This window comes from Falco punctatus, assembly GCF_963210335.1.
Source record: "Falco punctatus genome assembly, chromosome: 6".
NCBI classification, from domain to species: Eukaryota; Metazoa; Chordata; class Aves; order Falconiformes; family Falconidae; genus Falco; species Falco punctatus.
Window position 1 is genome coordinate 55,127,912 of NC_137585.1, and position 22,529 is coordinate 55,150,440.

The 22,529-nt window shown below is 43.7% G+C and overlaps 2 protein-coding genes across 5 annotated transcripts in view; both read left to right on the plus strand.

Moving 5' to 3' along the window:
- Window positions 1-2,577, plus strand: part of TBK1 (TANK binding kinase 1) — a 33,843-nt gene extending 31,266 nt beyond the window's left edge. For 2 of the 4 annotated variants that reach the window (XM_080390770.1, XM_080390769.1), the window contains one exon: window positions 44-2,577. Coding sequence is in view for 1 of the 4 variants with exons in the window: in XM_080390769.1 (XP_080246895.1) it covers window positions 44-95 (52 nt within the window). In the remaining 3 variants the exon portion in view is untranslated. The remainder of the gene's footprint in view (window positions 1-43) is intronic. The other 2 variants (XR_013928675.1, XR_013928676.1) reach the window with 2 other exon arrangements.
- Window positions 2,578-5,171: 2,594 nt separating this feature from the next.
- The window catches only part of LOC308065147 (uncharacterized protein), a 48,224-nt gene continuing 30,866 nt past the window's right edge, over window positions 5,172-22,529 (plus strand). Inside the window, exon 1 of the mRNA XM_080390789.1 lies at window positions 5,172-5,558. Within this exon, the coding sequence (XP_080246915.1) occupies window positions 5,294-5,558 (265 nt within the window). The 5' untranslated portion in view covers window positions 5,172-5,293. The remainder of the gene's footprint in view (window positions 5,559-22,529) is intronic.

Genomic DNA, 22,529 nt, shown 5'->3' on the forward strand with positions numbered 1-22,529 from the left:
AATCTAGTCATTCACTGAAGAATATACTGGTTTTTCATTTTAGATTTGGTGCTTTGACTATGGATGGTGGCCTGCGGAACGTGGACTGTATCTAGCTTTCAAAAGACCTGAAGAGGACTTGTAAATTTTTTGAAAGGAGAAAAAAAAATAACGTTGGGACATTTAAAGGTGGATAATAAATCTCTGTCCAGGTTTTTTTTCCCTCTACAACTGTAGTATTAAAAAAAATGTAAATATGTATAATATGTAAATATAAAAAAAATATATATCTTTTTTTGGTCAATGTGAGGATAGAATTACTGCTGGCAGGGAATTTAGCCCCTTGGAGGATTTCTGACTAAGTCCTAAAGGAAAAAGTGTTGTTGATGAAGTTGACATTTTTGTTTGCTTTGAATATTGCCCGTTTTTCAGAATGCAGTTTAGTCTTTATTGCAAGAAGACTTGCAGAACTCTTATCATCATGAATAGTCTTTAAAAGGGGTTTTGGATTTCCTTTAACCACCACTAGTATTTTGGAGTCTAGCTGAATGACTGTGATCATCACAGAACATGACAATTGTTTTAAATGAGATCTTTTTAAATAAGTGTGAATAGGGACTAAAAGCGCAGATAGGACAGAATGGAAATGCATTTCTCTTTCCTTCACATCCAAACTGTTAGTTCACTTTTACTTGAGAAAACAAATTCACGATATTTTTTTAAGTTCCTCTCTGTATTTGGTGCCATGATACCTGTAATCATTTGACTGCTCTGTATATGGAAGTTTTGCACTCCAGGTTGTCAGACAGAATGTAAAAATTCCTTTTTCAGAGTACAGCATTTTCAGAATTGCCCTGAAATCATGTTGCTCACCACAAGAGAAGCGGGTTCTTAAAATAGCTTTTTCAGAATCCTGTTTGCAGGCATAATTTTTTTAAAAGGTTAAGGAGAATTTGTGGGCAGTCAGCAGACTAGATAGTGTCATGCCTCAGTGGTAACTGATTATTGGAAAAATAATTTGCTGGTCTGGATCTTGAAAAGGGACCACACCTGCTGCTGACTGAGATATCAAACTTAGGTGGAAAATTTAGTAAGACTATGTATTTATTTTCCAGTATCAGTTGTTACTACTTTAAGTACTACATGATCAGGTTGCAGAGATGCAGAATAAAACAGTCTGCTCCAGTATGTGTAGGAGAGAAGAAAGAGGAAAACAAACAAAAACTCAGAAAACATTTGTCACTTTACTTGGATACTACAGGTGTACTTACTTGTTTCAGATGAAGAGCATGCAAATATTGTGGGATTCATTCTTTCTTTGTGGAAACTTGGTCATGGATGTTCAGTGGTGTCCAGTAGTACTTCTGATTGCTCTGTTACATCTGCAAGATGATCTACACCAACTCCAGAATTTTCTACAATTAATGGTAAAACATTTAGGTATAAACTAAACAGCAGTAACCTGTAATAGCATCTGAGTTTTGTGATGCTTACTCCCTGTTTATCTGTCCAGGTCAGAATATAAAACATTTTCACTGAATTTTTTAAAAAATATTTGATTAGAAACTTATGAAATTTATAATTGATTCTTTTATTGTTAAAAGAAGAGGAAATTCACTGCCTTGATGTCCAAGACCTGCTTTCCAGTGTTCTTGGTGAGAGTCCAATATTAAAAGGGAATTCAGATCAGATATTTTTATACCCACATGAACAGCTTCTTTCTTTGAGAGCTTTGCCCCAAAAAAATCTAGCTATGCAAAAGGCATGCAGCAGTTTGTTACATGTTTTCCTTGGTTAGCCATGGCATTCTTAACTGTTTGTTTTAAAATAACGGAATCATGTCTAACTGGAATGTTTTAATGCCTGCTTACACATTCATGTCTGCAGTCTCACTGAGTGTCATTTAAATACATGCGTAAGTGTTAAAAGGACTGGGCTCTCAAACTGTGCATAACTTCTGGTTTTTTCCAATGGTAAGTTTGTAACACTTTGTTTCAAAGGTTCTTAATCTTGAAAGGAATCAAGAGTTAGTTGGAATATATAATTTTCAACTTCTTTATACTGAAGCAGTCTGAAAAAAAAAAGTTAATTGTAGTAGTAATATAGTCTGTATATTGAAGTATGTGTGGCATTCTTTTACACAGTTGAAAATGTTTTGTTATATTTTATGTTCATTTTAAACATTGCTGGGTTTAGTGCTGCTAAATACATCAGTAATCTTAATCTTGTTAAAATTTCTTTTTCTGAAGCAATTTTAACTAAGCAGTAGCTAAGGAACTTGAAGTAATCAGTTCATAATCTACTGATTACATTCTTATGAAGCAAATATATTTTTCAAGTCAAAGCAAGCATAGTGTATAATACCATCATTTTTTTGGCTCAAACTAAGTGTCCTGATTCTATCAGTCATGCTACTGATTTGCCAAAAGAAGTAATAGAAAGTAATACATGGTTCTTCCTCCTGAAGCTGGTTTACAGTTTTGGGGGGTTTAGCTTAGTATGTTTATTATCTGTTACCTGAACAAACCTGTCTTCATGTGAATTGTGAAAATGCATGAGTGAATGACTTAATGGCATAAAGACATCATCAACCACTTACTGTCTGGTGTGTACTTCTGTGTCTTTCCATAATTTCACTTCCTGTTAATTTCAGTACTACCTTATAATTTTTATTTCCCTGTAAGTACAATACAAAGCCTGAAACCTGTAGCAGCAAATTGCAGTTTAGCTTGCATTAGCCGGCTGTCCAGAAAAGTTCTCCTGTCACTAGCACCACTAGCACAGGCTGTATGGTAGAGCCACTAATCTTTTTTATTTATTTTTTGACCACTCTGCTGATCTGTGTTCTGAACAATATTAGTTCTCTGTAATGGTGGCAAAATTTCTAGTCTCTCTACTCGGTGTGGAACAGTCAATACTAATTTAGTTAATCACTGTAGAAGTGGTAATCCTAGAGTAATTTTGGATCTAATACTATGGCAAGGATTAAAAAGGCTGAATGGGGTATTAAGCTTGAAGCCTAGAAGAGGGGAGATGTGGAATAAACTGCCATTGCATAAACTTGTTTGGGTTAAATTAAACACAGATTTATTACTAAGTAATCGCATATCCTGCTGTAACTGTGAAATCCCTTCCAGGGGGGGCATGGAAATTAGTTTGGCTAGCCACATTTGGTTAGCTCAGCCAGTGATGGCTTCTAGCTAGGGACCTGAAAATCGGTGGGGTGGACACTCACCCTGCTCTGTGCAGAGGGAAACTTGGTTTACCTGTGACCTACTCAATGATGAGCGCTTCTAAAATGGCTTATAAGAATAAAAGGTACTGGTTACCTGAAGATAAGTTAGGGGAGAAAAAAAAGAATGGCTAGGGTCTGGAAGACTCACCAGAAGGGGGACTGGGAAATAATGGGAGTTGGTTGCCTGAAAGAAGAGAAGATTGGAAGGGGGGTTGGGGGACAAAAGTCTTCAGTTATCTAAAAGCTGTTACAGAAGATCAGTGTTAACCACCGTGACTCTGGTGAGAGGAGTAGAGATTAAATTGTAGTGCACAAAACAAAAAACTCTAGACAATAAATTTGGGAAAATGTAGTGAAGAGAGTCAAGTGCCGGAACTACACAGGGTCGGTTGCACAGGGTTTTTAAGAACAGGGTAACTGCTGGTCCTGCCGTTGCCAAGGCTGCATGACCTTTTAATTTTCTGTGCTCTGAACAGCGTTTTTTTTTTTTTTTAATGTGTTCCATTGATCACAAAAATGTGGTAGGGCTACCATCCCTCAGCAGAGTTGTCTCTTTTGACACTGGTACAAGCCCAGCCAGTAGCAGTTGTACTTATAGATGTGCATCTTCTGGAGAACTTAGGTTCCTGTTGACAAGGAACGCTGCTGGCATGCTACAACCATGGGCACGCTGCAGTTGTATGGACTTGTATTCTGCTTCTCAAAACTTACACAGAGTGAAGGCTTGACTAGCTGGGCTTCCACAGCCTTCCCATCCAGGTGTGGGTTCTGTCACTGCTGCCTGGCCACCGGAAGCATTTCTCAGACCAGCTGCTTTAAGAAACCTAGGCAGATCATTTTAATGGCAACCTGCTGCGGTGTATCACCAGCTCTTGCTGGCTCGCCCCGTGCCAGTGCGCAGGTTGCTTCAGCACCTGCGGGTACATGTTGGGGTTTGTTGGCTGCAGCGCTGGTTGTGAGCCAGCCTGCCCGGCCGCGCCGTGCCGTGCCACGGAGAGTAGGGCCTGGCACCACACTAGGTGAGCCCGCGGCTCCGTCTGGCAGGCACATTTGCTAGCTCACGGTGGAAGAAGATGACACTGACACAACAGTGCTGCTGCACTCGTGTGCTGCTCTGGCGGTGACGGCCCTACAGCAGCTTTAGATTTAAGCAGACAGGAGCAGTTTGCAATTTTTCAAGGAATCAGGTGAAAAGGCTTCACTTTTTTTTTTCTTTTTCCACTTTCATTCTTTGGAATCATCTGCGTAAATGTGCAGATGAATCGTTCATCAACCCTGTCGCTCCACATCCTGAAAACGTATTAAAAGCCGGGCTACGTCCCACTTTACACCACTTAAAACCTGTGCAAGGCTGCGTTAAAACAGGCGGTTTCAGTGCCCGGGAGATGCGCCCGTCAGGCGCGCCAGGCAGCTCGGCGGCAATGCTTTCTGAAGCTGCGGGCCTGGCAGACCGGGGCTTCGCCCTGCCCGCGGCGCTGTGACTCGCCGCCAGCTTGCTGCAGCAGGGAGGCCGGGCTCGGAGGAGCGACCGGCGGGGCCACCCGTCCTCCGGCCGCCCCGCGCCCGCCGCTCGCTGCCCTCCCGGCGCCGCGCGGCTGCCGGTGCCGCCGGTCCCGCCGCGGTCGCTCCCGGGAGAGCTTCCCGTGGAACTTCGGCGCGGGCAGCAAACAAGCGGAGGCGCCGCAAGCAGCGTATTGCTGGGTCTTAGCTGGTTTATCTACGGCAGTAAAACGTACCTCCTGCAAGCGCCTCACACCTGCGTGTAACGCACAGCGCTAGCGACTGCCTTGAGAACGGCAGCTCCTGGCTGCGGCAACGACTTTCTGCGGCGGCGGGCCGAGGGAACGGGGCCGGCGGCGCCTCGCAGCCCTCGCCCGTGCTCGTTCCCCCCGAGACGCTTCATGGCGGGAGGGCTCGGCGGCAGCGCGCCGGGCCGGGGGAGGACACGGGTGCAGTGCGGTGCGGTGCGGCGCCCCCCCGCCGTCTCTCCGCTCCCCTCGCCCGCGGGTGTCATGTGCGTGAGGCGCCGCCCGCCCGGGCCGCTCCGCGGGGAGAGGCAGGCGGCGGCCGGCGCTCCGCATGGCGGCGGCCCCGGGCGACAAGCGGGGGAAGCCGCCGCGGGGCCGGGCGACGTTCCCACAGCCGGACGCGCCCGCCGGCGTCTCGGGCCCCGCCGCGCACGGCGGCCGCCGCCGCCCGGCCCCGCCGCGGCCCCGCCACGTCCGCACCATCTTCGAGGCGCCGCCGCCGCCGCTCCCGCCGCACCGCTTCGGGCCGGCGGCGGCGGGAACGTGGTGCGACCTCTGCTGCCGCTTCGTCCTCTCGCAGGGCCTGCGCTGCGCGGGTGAGCGCCCCGGCGGGCCCGCCCGCGGCCTCTGCCGGGACACGGGCGGCGGGCGGGCGGGCGCCGGTGCCGGGGAGCCGGGAGGTCTCGGGTCGCGCAGAACCGAGGGTCGTGCGGCTCGCGGGGCGAGGCCGGCTGTCCGCCACCCGCTGGGAGCGCGTCCCTCGCCCGGCGCCGGCGGGAGCCGCCGGTCCCTCCGCGAAGCGCTGGAGCGTGAGGGCTGGGCGCTGCGGGACCCTCGTGCTGCGCGGCCGGGGTGACCGCGGGGCGACAACAGGGTGACCGCGGGGTGACAGCGCGGCACGATCCAGGGACAAGCGCTCCGCCTGCGCCCGTCGGGCAGGTAGCCCTGTGCCAGGGGGTGGGGGCGGCGCCGCTCCGAAGGGCTCCGGTGGGCTCCCACCCCCGGCAGGAGCCGCAGCGCCTTCTCCCCGGTCCTGCAGGCAGGAGGAGACGGCGGGCTGCGTCTTGGAGCATCGCGCGTCCCATGGACACACCACGTACGTGTCCGTCCGTCCCTGGGCTCTGGCTCACAGTAGGCAAAGGTGCATTTTCCTTTCCCTGTGTAGAAAACAACCGCGCTGCTTTCCAGCCCTATGGTTACTGCCGCTGTACTTTAAAAGTGTGTTAAGTGTATGGCAGTGTGTCTACAGTGACTTCATTCACCTGCTACCTCCAGTTCTTTATGGTAGGAGAACATACGCAATGTTGTGCTGATGAAAAGCCATCTTTCGCCATCCCTTGGTTTGAAAAGCGTTGGGCCATGTCGCTGGGTGTCACGGTACCCCCGAGAGTGGCTGTGGTGCAGAGCCCTGCGACCAAGCGCGCCTTTCAGGCTGCTCCTCACCCGCGGCGGCCATGCTGCTGCGCTTTGGGGGACAATCTCACACTGTCCCTGGTGGAGCAAGGCGTTAAGGTGTGTGCGCTGCTTTGCATGTGCGTCACTGGGCCTTTGTTTAATAGGTGATGTGTGACACTCAAGGCAGGACAGAAAGGTCAGTCTTTCCCTATTGCTTTGCTGTGGCTTAAGGAGATGTAATAACCTTGTACTGTCCTCTGCTGAGATACAAAATTTCTGTTATGATCTAGTGTTCTCACAGTTATGCTCACTTTCAGTAGCTCTTTTTTTACAGTTACTCTTGGAATGGAAATACTTTGGCTGTGAAAATAAAATGTATTTTATTTATCATTTAAGTTAGTGCACCGCTTGCTCTGACAGAGTGTATAGTGCACTGATGTAAAAATAAACCTTAAAAAGAGTATTTTTTCTTTTATGAGCAAATGCTCCATGGCAAGAACTTCAAGTGTCGCGTAGGATTGTATAGCTCCCAGTAACGTTTTCTCAGAATGATTACAGCTTACAATGCTTTTCCTTCTCCTCCATGACAAACTCAATTTTTATGAGGCATAGTACTTCAAGATGCTCTCTTTAATTGCTGTTTAAGTAGAAGAGGAAGCATTCAGCATTTATGACCTAGCACGAATATAATATTTAAAAGCTGTTAAGTGCTATGGAGATGAAAGGAAACAATAGCTAAAGTGCACAAGGGCTGCTGCAAGAACCTCTGTTCTTTCCCAGTTTGCAGGCTCGCCAGCGGGCCGGCCTGATGAACAGATACGGCTGTGCCAGGACAGCACAGAGGCGTGAAGGAACGTGTGGCCGGCTGCCCTCACGGCTCAGAGCTGCTAAATCCGCTCTGTGGTCAGACGTCAGTCTGCACCCATAGTCACAGTCTCTTCTGTGAGTAAGTGAATACAGAAGAAATAGATGTCCCCTGCTTTGGAAAGCCAGCAGACACAGCTATGCTCAACATCTAAAGTGTGTCTAAACTGGTCTTGAAAGCTGCAGCAGATGCAACCAGGACTACAGCTAAACTTGTGGCCACTGTGGTAACCTCTGTGAAAAATGCCATGATCTCCTTTGGGTATCCTTTGTGAAGCAGAGATTACAACTGAGATTAAAATTGCAAGTACCTTTCAAAGATTTTATTCTGCCTGGCAAGGTGTGACAGTGCCAAAAGGTTCCCAGATAACTGTGTTCTCCAGTGGCCACAAGTGGTAGGGACTTTCACATCAACTAAAAAGCAAAACACAACAGCATCTTCCAGATGGTCCACTACTGATAAAGAGGGAGTTACATACTCAATTGTTGTGATTCTGAGTCACAAAGACATAGATAATACATTTATTTGAATTACCCTGTTCAAGTATTGGTTGAAGTTAATTCTCACTAGATTGCTGTCCTCAGACAAGATCAGTCAGTCAGAGGTGGTGGATTTGGCGATAAGAATTAAAATGCATGAGAAATTCCCTCTGGGGCAGGGAAGCAGTCCAAGGGCATATCAAGGGAGTAATTCTAAAGTATTTAGGTGCAGACTTTTGTCTAAGAGAAAAGTTCAGTGACGTCTTCATGGGAGCGGGGATTTCCTTTGTGTGTCGCTGTCCTGCCTTCCCCACAAGGACGATACCCGAGCTGAGCTTCAGTAAAGGCTCAACTTTGCTTTCATCGTTTCACAGTGGGGCTGTGGTTGTCTTTGGGGTTTTGTATGCTTCTTGGTACACACCATAAAGTGAGGTGGGATCCTTGGAGTGAATTTTGTTTGTATTTCACAAGGCTGTTTTCAGGCTTCTGCTAAAAGGTGAAAAAATACTTTCATATAACTCAGGAAAGAAAGATCAGAATGAAAAAAAATTTCAAGGAGATAAACAATCATCTGTTTCAATGCAGTGCACAAGGTGCACATTATTCAAGCAACTTATTTCTTGAAAAAAAATAATGGCAGTGCTGATACTTCTGGACTTCAGCCCAGGAAGAAAGCCAAGTGTAATGAAATACTACAAAGCATCTTTTTCAGAAATATCTGAGCTCTTGCTTTTGTTTTGGATTCCTTTTCAAGAAAGACTTAATTGGTTTAGCAGTCCAGAGTTGCGCTGCTATTCACCTTTTCACCTCTGTTATTTGGAGTAAAACCTGGCGATGCTGTGCCAATGCAGGATGCCATTGCCTGGCCTGGCTTCACTGCATAAAGTTGTTTGAAATGGAGGCAGTCAGGACTATTCTGGTTTACACCAATGAAATGACATACAGTAAAAAGTGTTTTTTTCTTTTCTAGCATTCTATTTTTCTTTTGATCTGATAGTGTTCTGAGTGAAATTTCTCAGTTTCTTACATCATATTGACGGTTTCATGGTGTGTAGCATTATGTAGTGTAGAGACCCTGGAGCTGTTGCATTGTTTCACTGTATCATTTGGCATTTGAAAAATGAGGCATTTCTTATGGGTTTAGATGAAAGGCAGTACTGCCAGGCTTTGGAATACAGTTTCTGAACGATTTTACTTTCCCCGTAGTCTGGTCAACAGATGGGGTGTACAAAGGTGGAGGGGGTGTGAAAGGAATTATTTTGTGGACTACTTGCTGTGGACCTCCTAGTTAATTTTTGTAACTTTCTTTTACCTTGCATTTGGACACTTTCATTTCTGATACACTTTGTCACTGAACCAAATAGAAATGCTGCTAGGCCTTTTCAGAAGTTTTGCTCTTCATTCAAAAGAATATAGAGAAGTTATAGGTCCTACATGACTTTTGGTTCAAACTTTCTGAAGATATTTAAGCAGATGGTATTTATGCAGATAAATAACGTAAGCAGATATGGTATTTAGAAGTACTGTGGAAAACAGGTTGTCCCTTTCCAGTATTCTGTGGTGGGACTTGGTTGGGAATTCCTGGATGCTTTTATGGATGGAGATTCATTTACCCATGCATGTTAAAAGCATGACCTTGAAGAACTGATATTTATTACTCTTACCAACTGTACGTTGCCCATGCAACAACATATGCATTGGTGTGTGTATTGGGTTTGTACGGCGAGGCTGGTGGGGCTGCGGGAGTGGGAAGACCAGCACTCTGTAATACTGTAAGGGGCTTGTGAAGCAAACAGAGCCTCACAAGTATGGGTTAAATTGCCTGTAAAAAGTTGCCTGCTAAAGGAAACACCAGAATATTTCAGTTGGATTTCTGGTGGTTGGAGTCCTTTATAAAGGTGCAATCGATGGAGTCAGTGGGCGTCCTTTAATGCTAGCTGGAAGTGATGTCCCTCAGCCTGTTTCCTCCTTACCTACACTGTTACTTTCTATACCCGCGGCGTTACACCTGTAATGCTATCTGGGTGTAGTGTGACCCATGCACAGGCAGACACCCCAGTCCCGGCACAGCAGCCTCTCCGGTTGCAGGGTGCTCTGCAGAGGTGCAAAAGCCCATGGGGGAGGAGGTAAGACTGCAGGTGTCTCCTTCCTCTCAAATCTGCCGGGCGGTCATTTCAGCTTCCTTCACTGAATCTTCCTGAGACCTTTTTTACCCATTTCTCAGACTTCGGTTTTTGAGCAACCTTCCCTTGTGAAGTGTACAGCAGTTTCAGGGCCTATCAGGGCCTTCGGGGGTTTTCTCTGCTGAAATGGGTATTTTGATGGGGGCCTTGTTCAGTTTCTAATGTGGGGTTTTTTATATTGGCTCTGAATATTCAGTAGTTAACTCCTGCTTTGAGCACAGTTGAAGGACAGAGGCGTTACATTTTAATATGTGGTATAGCTCTCTTACTACAGGGCTTTTTAAGCATCTGTAAAAGCAAACAAAACCCAAAACAAAACCCCAAGCCCTTATCTCCTTAGAACAAATTAGAGTATGTTATCTAAATGCCTCCTAACTGTCAGGAGTGGTAAAGAAATAGATTCCCCCTCACAGAAGTGAGGGTAAAATGTGGAGCAAATGCACAGTTAGTGAGATTTTCCTTCAGAAAGATATTTTTTTGACATCAAATTTGTGTAACATACTTTTCCATGTTTTTAAAGAAGAGGATAAACATTGTCCACTGTCTCTGCAGTAGGAGTGTGTTCGTATTTAATCATGTGTAATGAGGGGGTTAAGTTGCTAAAGCTGCTTCTAGAGTTACGACTTGAATTACCAAAACTGTTGGGGGTTGAAGGAGCCTCTGAAAGTTTTATCTGAAGAGTGAGAACCAGGGGGCAAATTAGAAATAGTAGTGGTGGAAACCTGCTTGCCTTTCTTGTTCTTTCTGCGGAGAGCTGCTCAACAATGCTCAGTTCCCAAAATTTTCTTTATTTTCTTTTAAATCCAAAATTACCAAATTTTCCCAGAATCCATAGGGGCTGGAGCAGCTTAAGGCAACAGGGTTTGGGTTGTGCTGGTGGAGCTCTGCTCAGAGAGAGCCCTGTTTTCCTCCCCGTTGGGTTTGCAGGAGCGGGTGATCTGCTGCGCCAGCGAGGCTTTTGCTGGAGCTCCACAGGTCTGGTGGAGCTGGAGGCTGGCGTGCCTGGTGCAGGGAGGAAGGAAGAGGTGTGGAAATTGACGGCAAGAAGCGGCTTTGATGGAGCTTGCTCTTCAAGAGTTAGTGCGTGCTGTCTTCCTCAGTTTCTTTGCACCTCCAGGGGCATTTCTGTGGTCTCCTCAGCCACAGTGAGGCTCCCACTGCTGCAAAGCTGAGCCCTTTCCTCCCCCGTTTGGAGAGAACGGTAACCCCTCACTGAATTCCTTGGTTACTGTGTGTCCTGTTTTCTTGGCCGCTGACATTTCTCCTCCTGTGTGAGTCCCATCTCCCACCCCTCAGCCATATGCTGTCATACATAGAGGCTTTAACACATTCTCTGAGCATCTTTTCCTTTGTTCTTGTTTTCACCATCTCATGAATGGTTAATTGTTAATTATGGTGTCCTTCAGAGTTTGGGTGTCTCAGACAGAACCCTAAGAGGCTACAGAGAATACAAGCAGTTGTTATTCAGTTTGCATAGTGGTGAAGAGAAAAGTTTAACAAATCACCCCATAATGTTCAGATGCTAACACTGAAAGGCTCTGAAAATGCTGCGTGGTTTTCCCTCTTGTCTTCCTCATGTGTTTTGGAGCCACTGTGTGGGGAGCTGCTGCAGAGGCTGTTGTGAGTGGGCAGGAACCTTCTCCTGATGTGGAGATACCCTGTGTTTCATTTCACACACAGGGTGGAAGGAGGCCAGATGCCCTACGGCTTCGTTTTGAACAAGTAGGTATTTGAGAGCTGATACGGGAGTAGAAAGGAGTCTGCTAATGAGAAAGTGATAACACAGGTGTTTCTGCAGGCAGTGTTCATAACCTAGGATGTCTTCAAGATGTGTAATACAACATCAAAGCAATGATCTGTTTACAAAAAATGTTATCATAAAAATGTTGCCGTTACCTGCCAGCGTGATGTTCTGCTTGCTGGGAAAGCCTTGGGGAAACAAGGAGAAAGTTGACCTTGTCAGGTGAAAGCTTTGGAGAGCTTGCTGTGTCTTGATGCCTGTTTCGTACAGTCCTACTGTACTCAAAGTTCAACAGAGAGTTAGCACTGCTTGGCCAGGAGTTTGGGGCACTGCGGGAAGTAACGATACAGGTGCCTTTTCAATTACGTTGTGCCTGCATACTGTTTAGGTATTGCTAGTATCTATGCTTGTAACACACTGGGGAAAAAGGTAAAGTTTTTACAGGGTAATGTATATTTTGATAAACTACTAGCATAGTTCATTGCTAAGGTTTTTCTTCCAACTGTTTTGCTGGGTTTTTTTAATCTGCTGTTAGCATTAGGAGCTTTCAACCACCCTAAGTCCTTAATAGACAGTGAGCTTGTGCAGGAAGAAGCATCCCCTGCTCTGAAGTGCTAGGAGTGAAACAGACACAGGTGAAAGCACCCAGAGGTGAAGTGACTTTTTCAAGGTTACCCAGGAGGTCACTGGCCAAGCCAGCATTAGAATTCAGCTCTCGTGCAGGAGCCATAGTCATCTCTTCCTTCTGTTGCTAAGCTGCATTGACCAGAAGCCTCCAGCCTGCTTGGAAGGATCTCTTTATCCAGTCAATGCAGGTCAGCAGTGTGCACAACAGAAAGAAAATTAACGATTCTGGTTTTGGCCGGGTGGCTTTATGAGCTCCACACCATACTGAGTACTGATGAATGCTTTTTTGATTTTGCTCAGTAAAGGAAGAGCACATCACATATAGTAGCTCGGGTACAACAGCCTGACAGTGAGTGTAGGAGCTTGGAAGAAAGCGTGAAAGGCTACAATGAAAGTTGAGCTCTGCAATATCTCTTTTCTGTATTTTTCTCTTAGACTCCAGTTCTAAATATTCATCTATTACCTAGTAGCTGCCATGGCTAAAGTAAGAAACATCTTACTCTTCTAAGAGAGAATAAATGTACAAGGTGCACCCTTGTTAATCTCAAGTGCAAACAGCATGTAATCACTCATACTACATGCAGAGGTCTAAAGAAGGATGCTCACAGCTTTCTTGTACCCTAAAAATGATCAGGCAGCTTTTAATTTTAAGCAGACCAGATTAGGTTGAATAAACTTACTGTTTTAGCAGTGTTTAACGCATATTTTTGCTTTTCCACCTCCATCTGATTTCCCTTAGTGATAATTCCATGCAAGCTCTCACTGAGAAGTCTATTAATTTTGGCACAGTCACCCAAAGCCCACAGGCAAGTTGGTCTGTTATCCGCTCAGTCAAGTCCTATGTGTCAAACCGTGTTATAAGGCACCTCAGTATCTTCTCTCCAGTTTTAGCCTTGAGTTTTATTATCCCATACTCTGAAGCGTAGCTCTGTGTGTGCAAAAGTAGTTTTCCTAAAGACTGTTCATTTTCCTGAGTTTACTGTTACTAGTATAATATCTACTACATGGCTAAAAGTAACACTAATGTGTTATTTTCACATTGCACTACTATTCTCTGCATTTAGCTTTTTTAATTTATATTCAACTTCAGTTTCAATGCACAAACCCACCTACATACACGCAGTGAGCCTTAACGTGCATCACATTGTACTGGCAGCAGTCTCCAGAAATTAGTCCATGAATCTTCCTGATGCTCCGCTGGATCAGCACACCAATGGCCTCTCCCACACACTCACTTCCATCACTGTACTGTGCTGGTCCTGTCTGCCCCTGCACAGTTCCAGCACCTGGAAAATAACATAAAGCAAATTAAAACAAATTTTACAGGTTGAAGTATTCAAAATGAAACAGGAAACAACTTACAGTACGAGGGATGATACTGAAAAGAATCAAGCAGAAATGTTACTGAATTACAGAGATACTCTTTTCCATGTAACAATGTAGGAAAATATTTAGTGATAGTGTAATATATTGTAGAGTGAAATAAGAAGCAACCAGATGTGAATGAATGCGCTTCAGTGCTGTGATTTTCTTCCTCAAAATCCAGGATGTGTTTCTTCAGAGCTATTGCTCAGAAGAAACCTTCCTGCTCCTTACTTATCAAAGGGAGAAATCCAGTTATTCCCCAATAGATAGCCTGTAGAAGAAGTAAGAAATTAATCTCAGAGTACCTTGAGACATGATTGATAGGCTGAATTTATGTATTTTATTTTGAATAAACAGCACTTAAGGCTTGAAGAAAATGAACCGAAACCCAGCTGTATTTGAGAGTGCTTCTGTGTGTTTATGTCACAGCTCTGAAATGAGACCTGCTGTTGTTGGTTGTCTGGGTTCCATCATTCTGGCTTCTGTCCTCCATCTCTAACAGAGATGACATATCTGAAAAACCTCAGGGATTTCCATGTAAGATGTCCTCAGTGTGCCACAGAAGAGCCAGGATACCGCATTTTGTCCCTACTGCTGCTCAGACTGAGTGCTAAGAAGGACTGTTGCTCTCCTAAGCTCCAATCTGCTTTCCATGGTGGCATCCTGGCTTCACCAGAAACTGTGCAGGGCACAGTTCACCTCATGGATTTGGATGGGAATAAATATGCTGCCAAAGAGGCACTGGTCTTTCTCTGCTGACTGCAGAGGCAGCCATGACAACCAGTGCAGCTGCAGACATCTGTATTCAATTAGACGAAGCCCAGCTACCTGCTTGTACAGAGAGATTTCTGTAGGGCCATGAAAAAGTGTTGAAACCGCTCATGCTTGTTTAATACTCATTTGTTTCCTCTCCATTTTGGATGAGTTTCATTGAAATTTCATGCTGCTTTACTTTAAAAGTCATTCTAATCATAGGGAAGTGTCTGGACTAGCAGCATTTTTTTCAGAAAAAAATGTTGGATGGGAATTTCTAGTGATACAGATCTGGTAGTAGTAGAGTCTGATGTGCAGCAAGGTTTGGGTTGTGTGATCTTTTTACGGTATCTTTGTCTCTTGACACAACTGTCACCTGTGGTGCATTGTGTAAGGTTTTCAACATTTTTCCCCTTCTCTTTTGTCAGTTTTCTTTGCTTTCATATCACATTTATTACCTATCAGTGTATAAATTATCAGAAGCCTTGATAACAGACAACTGAACATGTGAAATACTTTTGATGCCACAGCTAAGAAGGTGTCTATGCAATTCTATTTTAACATTATTTGTTTATCTGTAAAGTAATAGGTCATTAAATCTAATAACAAATGTGGTTTACATCAGTTTGACTACTACAGTTCTTCAATTTCCATCTTTCAAAGGGAGGCAAAGTTTTGGAAGTTGCAGATTGCCAATCACTGGTTAATTTTTAATCCCTTCTTTTTGTGTGTGTGCAGCTGCTGAGAATCAGAAGGTTTTTTTAGAAAGCTCACAAATATAGCTGCTTATTTGGATTAGGGAGGGATGAACAGCTGAGCTGGGAATCGGAAGTATTATGCTACTTTTGCTGAACTAAGTTCAAATGCAGCAGTTTTTTGTTTCTTTACTTTTAGTAGTTGTATTGTGTTCTTTATAAGCTTCCTAGCAACTGCATAGCTTTGTCACACATGATGATGTTATACATTATATTTTAGTATGAAATCTGTGATACTGTGTCTTGACAGTGTCATGCAAATGCAGTAGCGCTCAAACCCAGTGAGGCAGGACCCCTCCCTCACTACTTGGATAAAACTGACACACAGCTGAACAGGGTTTAAGGAAAGTCACTGCTTCTGTTTATAATTTCTAGGTAAGTATGTTTCACACATTCAGTTCTGCCCAGTGCATAGGTACAGTGTTTCTCTGCATAACCCAGTTCTGGATTGCTAAAATCTTTTAGTCCATTTCAGATCTCTGTCAGGCAAAAAGTGGAGGGAAACAGTCCATGGAGGTCTGGAATTCTCTTCCTCCTTCTCTGGAAGTTTTAAGCTCCATCAATATGGAAAATATCCTTGTGAAGAATGGCTGGTGAACCTCTCCACACTGAACTCTGCCTGTCAGTGTGGCATATAGCATAGTGTCACATACTTATACTGTGACAGGTTGGAAAGACACCACTTTGTTTTCCAAGTACATTACTGTCTACAAAGAAAGCAAAAACTCATTTTCAGCCCAGCCAATAGGGACATTTGCTAATGCAGGCAAGCAGATATTCCTTAATATGTTTAGCTTTTCCTACACACAGTTCCCACTGTGGATAGGTGTGTGTGTATCTTTGTTCCTGAAAGCAGACTAAATGGAGAAGTTCCAGTTAAGTCAAAGCAAAAAAAATCCTTTGCTCATCCCAGTCATTTGCTACCTAGCAGTGGAAATGGCAGTAACTCCTCACTGAGGAAAAATGCTCTTCTGCCCTAGAGCAGAGAAAGTTCTGCATCTGCCCCCCATCTGGTACCACTGTCTCTTCCTCATAGTTAGCCTTCATTGTTACGGTATCTCAGCGCTGCTGCATTGCTCTAACAAATGCTTATTGGCAAAGAATTTGCTTTAAAACTGTATAAACTTGTCACACTCCAAGAGAATGTTCCCAGTCTCCAAGAGAATGTTCCCAGTCTCCAAGAGAATGTCCCAGATCCCAACCGCTGGTTGTTTACGGTTCATTGTTTAAGAGCATGTAACCGCGAGGGTGGGTTTGGGTTGTTTGGTTTTCCCAGCTCAGGCAGTGGGCATAGGAGGACTACGGCAAGGCAGCCGCTGTAGCTCTGTTCAGAGCTGCTCTGCCAGGCTCCGTATGTCAGGGTAGACATACAGTGATGTGTCTAAACCATTGGACCTTCCATGAGCACCCCTTTGCTTTCCAATGGTGCGCGCAGGTTTCCACATGGAAAGCGGGTTGTGGGACAGCTGGTGAGAGCAGTGTGGTGTGGCCAGCTCTCCTGCCAAGGCAGTGACCTGCCACACATCCCAGCCTGTGGCTGGAGAGCATGGGCGCTGCACACATGAAGTCTGCGTGTGCTGTTTCTGGTTTCTGCCCTCGGTGGAGGCCTGCTGAGAACTGACCTCTGCACCATGGCGGGGAGGCAGGAGGTCAGAGGCTGCCCACAGAGCAGAGGACAGCTGCTCACCTCCCTTCCCAGGCAGGTGGGACTGCAGCGCGGGCAGCAGTCGCTCCCTCCCCTCCTCCAGCACCCTGCTTAGATGAGCAGAGTATGACCTGGGGGTTGAAAGCTGCTGCAGGAAAAAAGCCTTACATGGTTGGTTTTTTTCCTTAAAGGGAGGCAGGGATCAAGAGTGTGACTCTGCTCACGTTTCAGGTCCTTCGGTACTCCTTGGAAAGCATTTCCATGCACTGTCTCTTGGTCAGTGTAGATTGAAAGGTACACAGCTAGCCCTGTGCAGTATCTTTTTAATACAGTGAATTCTTAAATTTAGTAATGCTGCAGTGTAATGTAAGCAGAGTTGCCTTAGGAGGGACTGTGTGAACTCTCCCTAGCCCAGCTGATGCAGCTGATGCGGGCTGACAGCGGTTCGTTGCTGTGCAGAGCACAGTGGCTCATACTCTAAAGATAACAGTTCAGGTTGAGAGGAAGCCCCATCATCATCACAGACCCCTCATCCGTGAGCTGTGGGGGACAGGCTGTTGTCCATCAGCTCTACATTTTGACCTAACTAGGGCCTAGAGATGTGAAGTGATGAAGGAGTCATGAAACTACTGCAAAGCTAGCTAGCACTGCTGTTCGGTTCAGCTTGAATTGAGGTCCGTGTTCTCATCTGCATTAGCTGGTTTGTTGCATAGCATAATTGTCAGATTCACCCAACTGACTCTTTTTGTATAGAATGAGTTCTGTTTGCCTTAAAGTAATATGCAACATTTTGTGCTCTTGCCTATTTTTTGTTCCAGTAAGGGACTAAACACTGTAAGGTATAAACCTCCACAGGTTTTTTTATTCTCATCTGCAAAGTCAGTTTACCTCTTTATATTGTTATATTCTGGTGTGGTTTACTGCATATTTTTTTTAAGCCTCATAAAATACCAGTATAACAAAAAGACTGTACCAGCATTTTCTGTTAAATGAAAAAAAAATATTCCTGCGCCCTTCATATACTGCTAAAGATCCATACCTATATGGATTCTTTATCAAATTATAAAACTAGTTGTTAACACACATATTCACTTGGTCTAAAATACTGTGGAGATTTTTTAATGCCACTTGGATTTTCATTCAATTTTTATATGTATACATTTAATAAAAATATTGTTTGATTTGGTATTTGGCAGATGTTCTTAAACATTCAGACCCACGCTGTTTCCTGAAAGAAGCAAGTTAGCTGTTGGGCCTTTAACTCTGCTCCTTGCGTGTGCTGAATTGGGTGACAGACCTCCTACTTGTGCTAAAACCGTCACTTTGCTACTAAATTCCTGCTGGTATGATGGGGTGGAGCTCAAACAAGAGACATGTCTGGCGGCCTGAGTCCTGCCTTCTGCTTTTTCATTGACACTGGCTGAAGAATTGTGGCAGATACAGTACAAATGGAAATGTTTATTTGTTTTCAGAGACATATTGACCAGAGGAAACGCAATCTATCTAGCTTGGTCCTGTGAAGCAGCAGTATGTTAAAAATGTTGGATGTTTAAAATGGGGTTAAATACTTCACATATTTTAGCGTAGAAAAATACATTGTGAATTCTAGAAGAGTTATTAACTGCATGCTGTGAACGTAGCTGGTGTAACAAAGCCCATACTTTCTGTAGTTTAAAGGTTGGTATAAAAGGATCTTTGTTTTGTAACGACATTAGTCTTGATTTTCAGTGTTTTCTACAATTCAGATCTAGCAGAAGAAAAAAATCAAATAAAATGTGAGAAGCTGAAGAGAAACGGGGAAATAGTCAAGGAAATCATACTGAGCTTGGGAAATGGTTAAATAGTCTTGCTGTTAAAAAATGTATGTTAGAATTGGTGGTAAATGTCAGGGTGCATATATTAGTTCATAGCATCTCTGGATTTACAATTTAGTATATATCATGTTTGAAGCGTGTGTATTCTTATCTACCTAGATGCTGTTAATTTCTTTGGATAGTGATGTTGATAGATGCTTGATTCTGAACTGAGCTGTGGCAGTGAGTGATTTGACTCTTACATTTGCCTTAAAATCCATTTAAGAGTGAAGTTGCATTTTTAACACCCTGTGTATCTATAGAAATCTCTGTTAAATTTACTGCTGAGAACCTTCATAAGAAGGTCTTTGAGAAACACTCTACAGAAAATCCTGTTGATTTAAATCAGGGAGTTTTGAAAGGGGACTTGTGTCTATCAGTTTTGGGGTTTATTTGTTTGCAGCCTAGCAAAGGTAGCTCGAGATGGAACAAATGAGCCCTTCAAAACCTTTCTATGGAAAACATGTCTTGTTTTAACATCACTGGAAACACAGTACCAGGTTAAGACTCTGAAGCATTGGTCTTTCTTTAGCCAAAGCATCTATTAATATAGCTGCTTCTTGTAATAACGAGGGAAGTCTGGAGCAGAGTGACGGAGAGGGAGGGGATTTAGGACTAACAGGTGGTCCTGAGACGTGCTGGCTGACGCTGAGCTCAGAGCGAGCACGCTCCGTGTGGATACTCATGGTCTTTCCTCTCTCTGCCTGAATACATGTGTCTGTTGTTCCTGGTGTAGCTGTGGAGCCCGTTCAGCTATGGCAATAAGAAATGACTTGAGCAAATCCATCAGGAGGATAGCACGTTTTTTTTATTGGTTTCCTAAATCATTGAGCAGTTCAAGGAGAAGGACAGTAAAACTTCTCTGGAAGTCTGCCGGTAAGTCTGCTGCTATGTTTCTTTAGACTTTTTTTCCTGCTAAAAAGAAATTCAAAGGGCAAAAATAATTTATTTCCATTCATCTGGTTAACTTCTCCAGGCCAGCATTGTTTGCGTTTTCCCATTCTCTGAGGCTCATTAAGCAAAACTGTAAAAATATTCTGCAAATGCAATAGAAGGTTCATTAGGCTTGCTCACATGAAGAATGCTCTTGCAGCTGTATAATTTATTCTTATTAATAATCATGTCAATGATATTTGGTGTCTTGTTTTTGTAGACCTTTTTTCTCTCTTAGGTATGTATATAGGAGCTCTAATATGACTTGAATACGCACCAGAAAATTATTTGGAATTGCCTTAACCTGTTAATTGATCTAGAAGGCTGTGAGAAGATCGAACTGACCAAAGACCTTAACTCATTGTACCAGTTTTCACAGGAAGTGATGAGCAGCTTAGAGAGGGCTTGTGTTCAACAGTGATGCACTGTCCTTCACTTCCATTTTATCAGCTGAAATGCAGTACCGCTCAGCTCACCAGTTAGTGAAAGGCATTGCTTCTGACGATAGCTCGGTGCTCTGATCCTTGTCCAGTTCTTGCAGAGAAGCGTTTGCACCTCTCAGACTAGCATTCTCATAAGCACCCTTAAAGCCTAAAGACTGTTTTGTCCCTTTAGCGTGGTCTGTTAAAGCTGGGGCTGAGGCAAATTCTCAGGGCTTTGGAGGAACTTGCACTGCCATAGCTTAGGAAGCTGAGTTCTTTCTGTTCTTCTTAAAGGACTAATTGTACAAGATCAGTTTTCTTTTGATGAGGACTCTGTTGACCAAAATGGTGAACTTGTCAATTCTGCAAGTATTGCAACATTAAGAGCATAATTTTTATGGGATGGGATTTGGGTCAGTTCCGCAGTTGAGCAATTTAGTATTGTGCTTCATGTAACAGATTTGTGACTCTGAGAGGGGAAGGACAAGTTATGCCATCTGAGATCTGTGTTGGGCCACATGTCTAAATGGTGTGTGACTTCTTCCCATGTGAAGGAGTCCATGGATTTCAAATATCCAGAGGGAAATCCTAGCTCACTGAAGTCTGTGGCAAAACATCCTTTGACTAAAACTAGAACTTTGATTAACTTATCTTTCAATATTGGTAATCTCAAGTCCCCCCTAATACATCAAATCATCCTGAGTCCTCATAACACATCAGATAATTCCTGCATCTCATTTGTTACTGTGAAAGCATAAGCGGCTAAAAAGTATCAATAAATGTTATTGAGAGCTTTAATTGCTGGCCATTGCACATATGTGAAAGTGTTATATGCCAGTTATCTTTTCCCTCAGAACTACAAAAGAATATTGCATCCATGACTTGTAACAAGAAACAATGTGAACTTTGCTTTAAAAATAACACTTCTTTGTGTTTTTTCTCCCATATCTTTCTACATCCTGTGGTTTGAGTAAGATTTGCCTTTCTACCATGATTTTAATATATGTATTAGCATTTCTTTTGAACTCAATTTGTGAATAGTGTCAAAAGTGCCCTACGTGTCCTTTTCTACCTGTACAATGAGATGGTTATAACCAAATGGTGGTTTTGGTGGAAATGTGACATTTTAGCAGAAGGTTGCATACAAGCAGAAAAAATCTCAGTGTAAAAATTCTCATAACTGTACAGAAGCCAGTCTCATTGAGTAAATCTGTAATGAACAGGAAGCTGAAGCCCTGGTGCTCCTCTCACAGGGGAAGGGGTACAGCTCCTGTTTGCACCAGTGATTACTGTTTAGTCTTTACAGAGAGAGCAAGTGGCATGAAACCTTAGCTACACTGAAGTCCATGAACATTTCTGCCTTTTTCTTGAGTGGCCAGAATTTTCCTTGGGTTCTTGAGGAATTACCAGATTACGCACATGCTTCCTTAACTCTGAACTACATTTTGGTTACTCTTAACCAAGTTACTCCTTCTATCCTTCTGAGAGAGTTCCCCAACACATAAGCCTAGTCTGAGCAGTACTAACCACATAGCTACCTTGTTACACAAAGAGGTTTACCCTCACCTCCAGCATACTAGAGTTTTCAACTTTATCTCTGCCTCTGTCTTTCTGCCAGATTGCTTCCAGTATTGGCACTAACAGAATTTTTTTTTGCATGGGTCATCCAGGATGAGCCAGCAGAACAATTCTGCACCACTAGGCTTCTTCCACAGCTGAATAAACCAGCTGATAATTAAAGCTTTCAATAATACTCACAGTTTTTAGCAATTTATGCTTTAAAAATAAAATAAATGTTTTAACAACAACAAAAGAGAAAGTTTCACGATTTGGACATGTTAAGAAGGGCAGAGATTATGTTCTCTAATATGCTTTGTCATAGGTTTTGTGTGATATCATTCAGCATTTGAACCAAGAGATGGGCACTGCGCCTCTGTATAGTACTCTCAGAGTTGTTGCTTTTGTTCAGCTTCTGTCACCCTGTGTCTCAGAATGCCTTGTCCTCTCTGCCTGACCCAGAAACAAAATCTGCCAAAGACAAAATCGGTTTTTAAGTATGACAATGAATTTAGAACTGTTGTAGGTAACTGTGTTCAGAAAGTTGCATTTGGTGCAATTTTAGAAAGAGTTATCAAAGCATAATTAGGTTGCTGTTCCTAAAAACTGTTAGTTTTCCAACATGTCCTTGGAGGGATACTTTGGGATTGTTGGCCACGGTCTATTGCCTACAGCTAACATGCTACTTCCTAAATTTGAAGGGTGCTCTTCAGTAACTGGTTTTGATTAAATTACTTACTGGAGGACTAAACAAATACCTTAGACATGTTTCAGAATATACTAAATGTAGCTGATAATGTTTTAAGTGCATTTAGTTCCATCAAGGGTACATAACATTTTATAAGAGGCTTAAGCTGAGGGATGCATTATTTAGGGTTCTGGAGCCTTTATTTCTTTGAAATGCATTTGGATTTTTTGCTACAACATCTTCATAGAATTTGTGTTGACATGGAGGGGTATTTAAACACAAAGAAATTGAAAAAGAAGTATTATA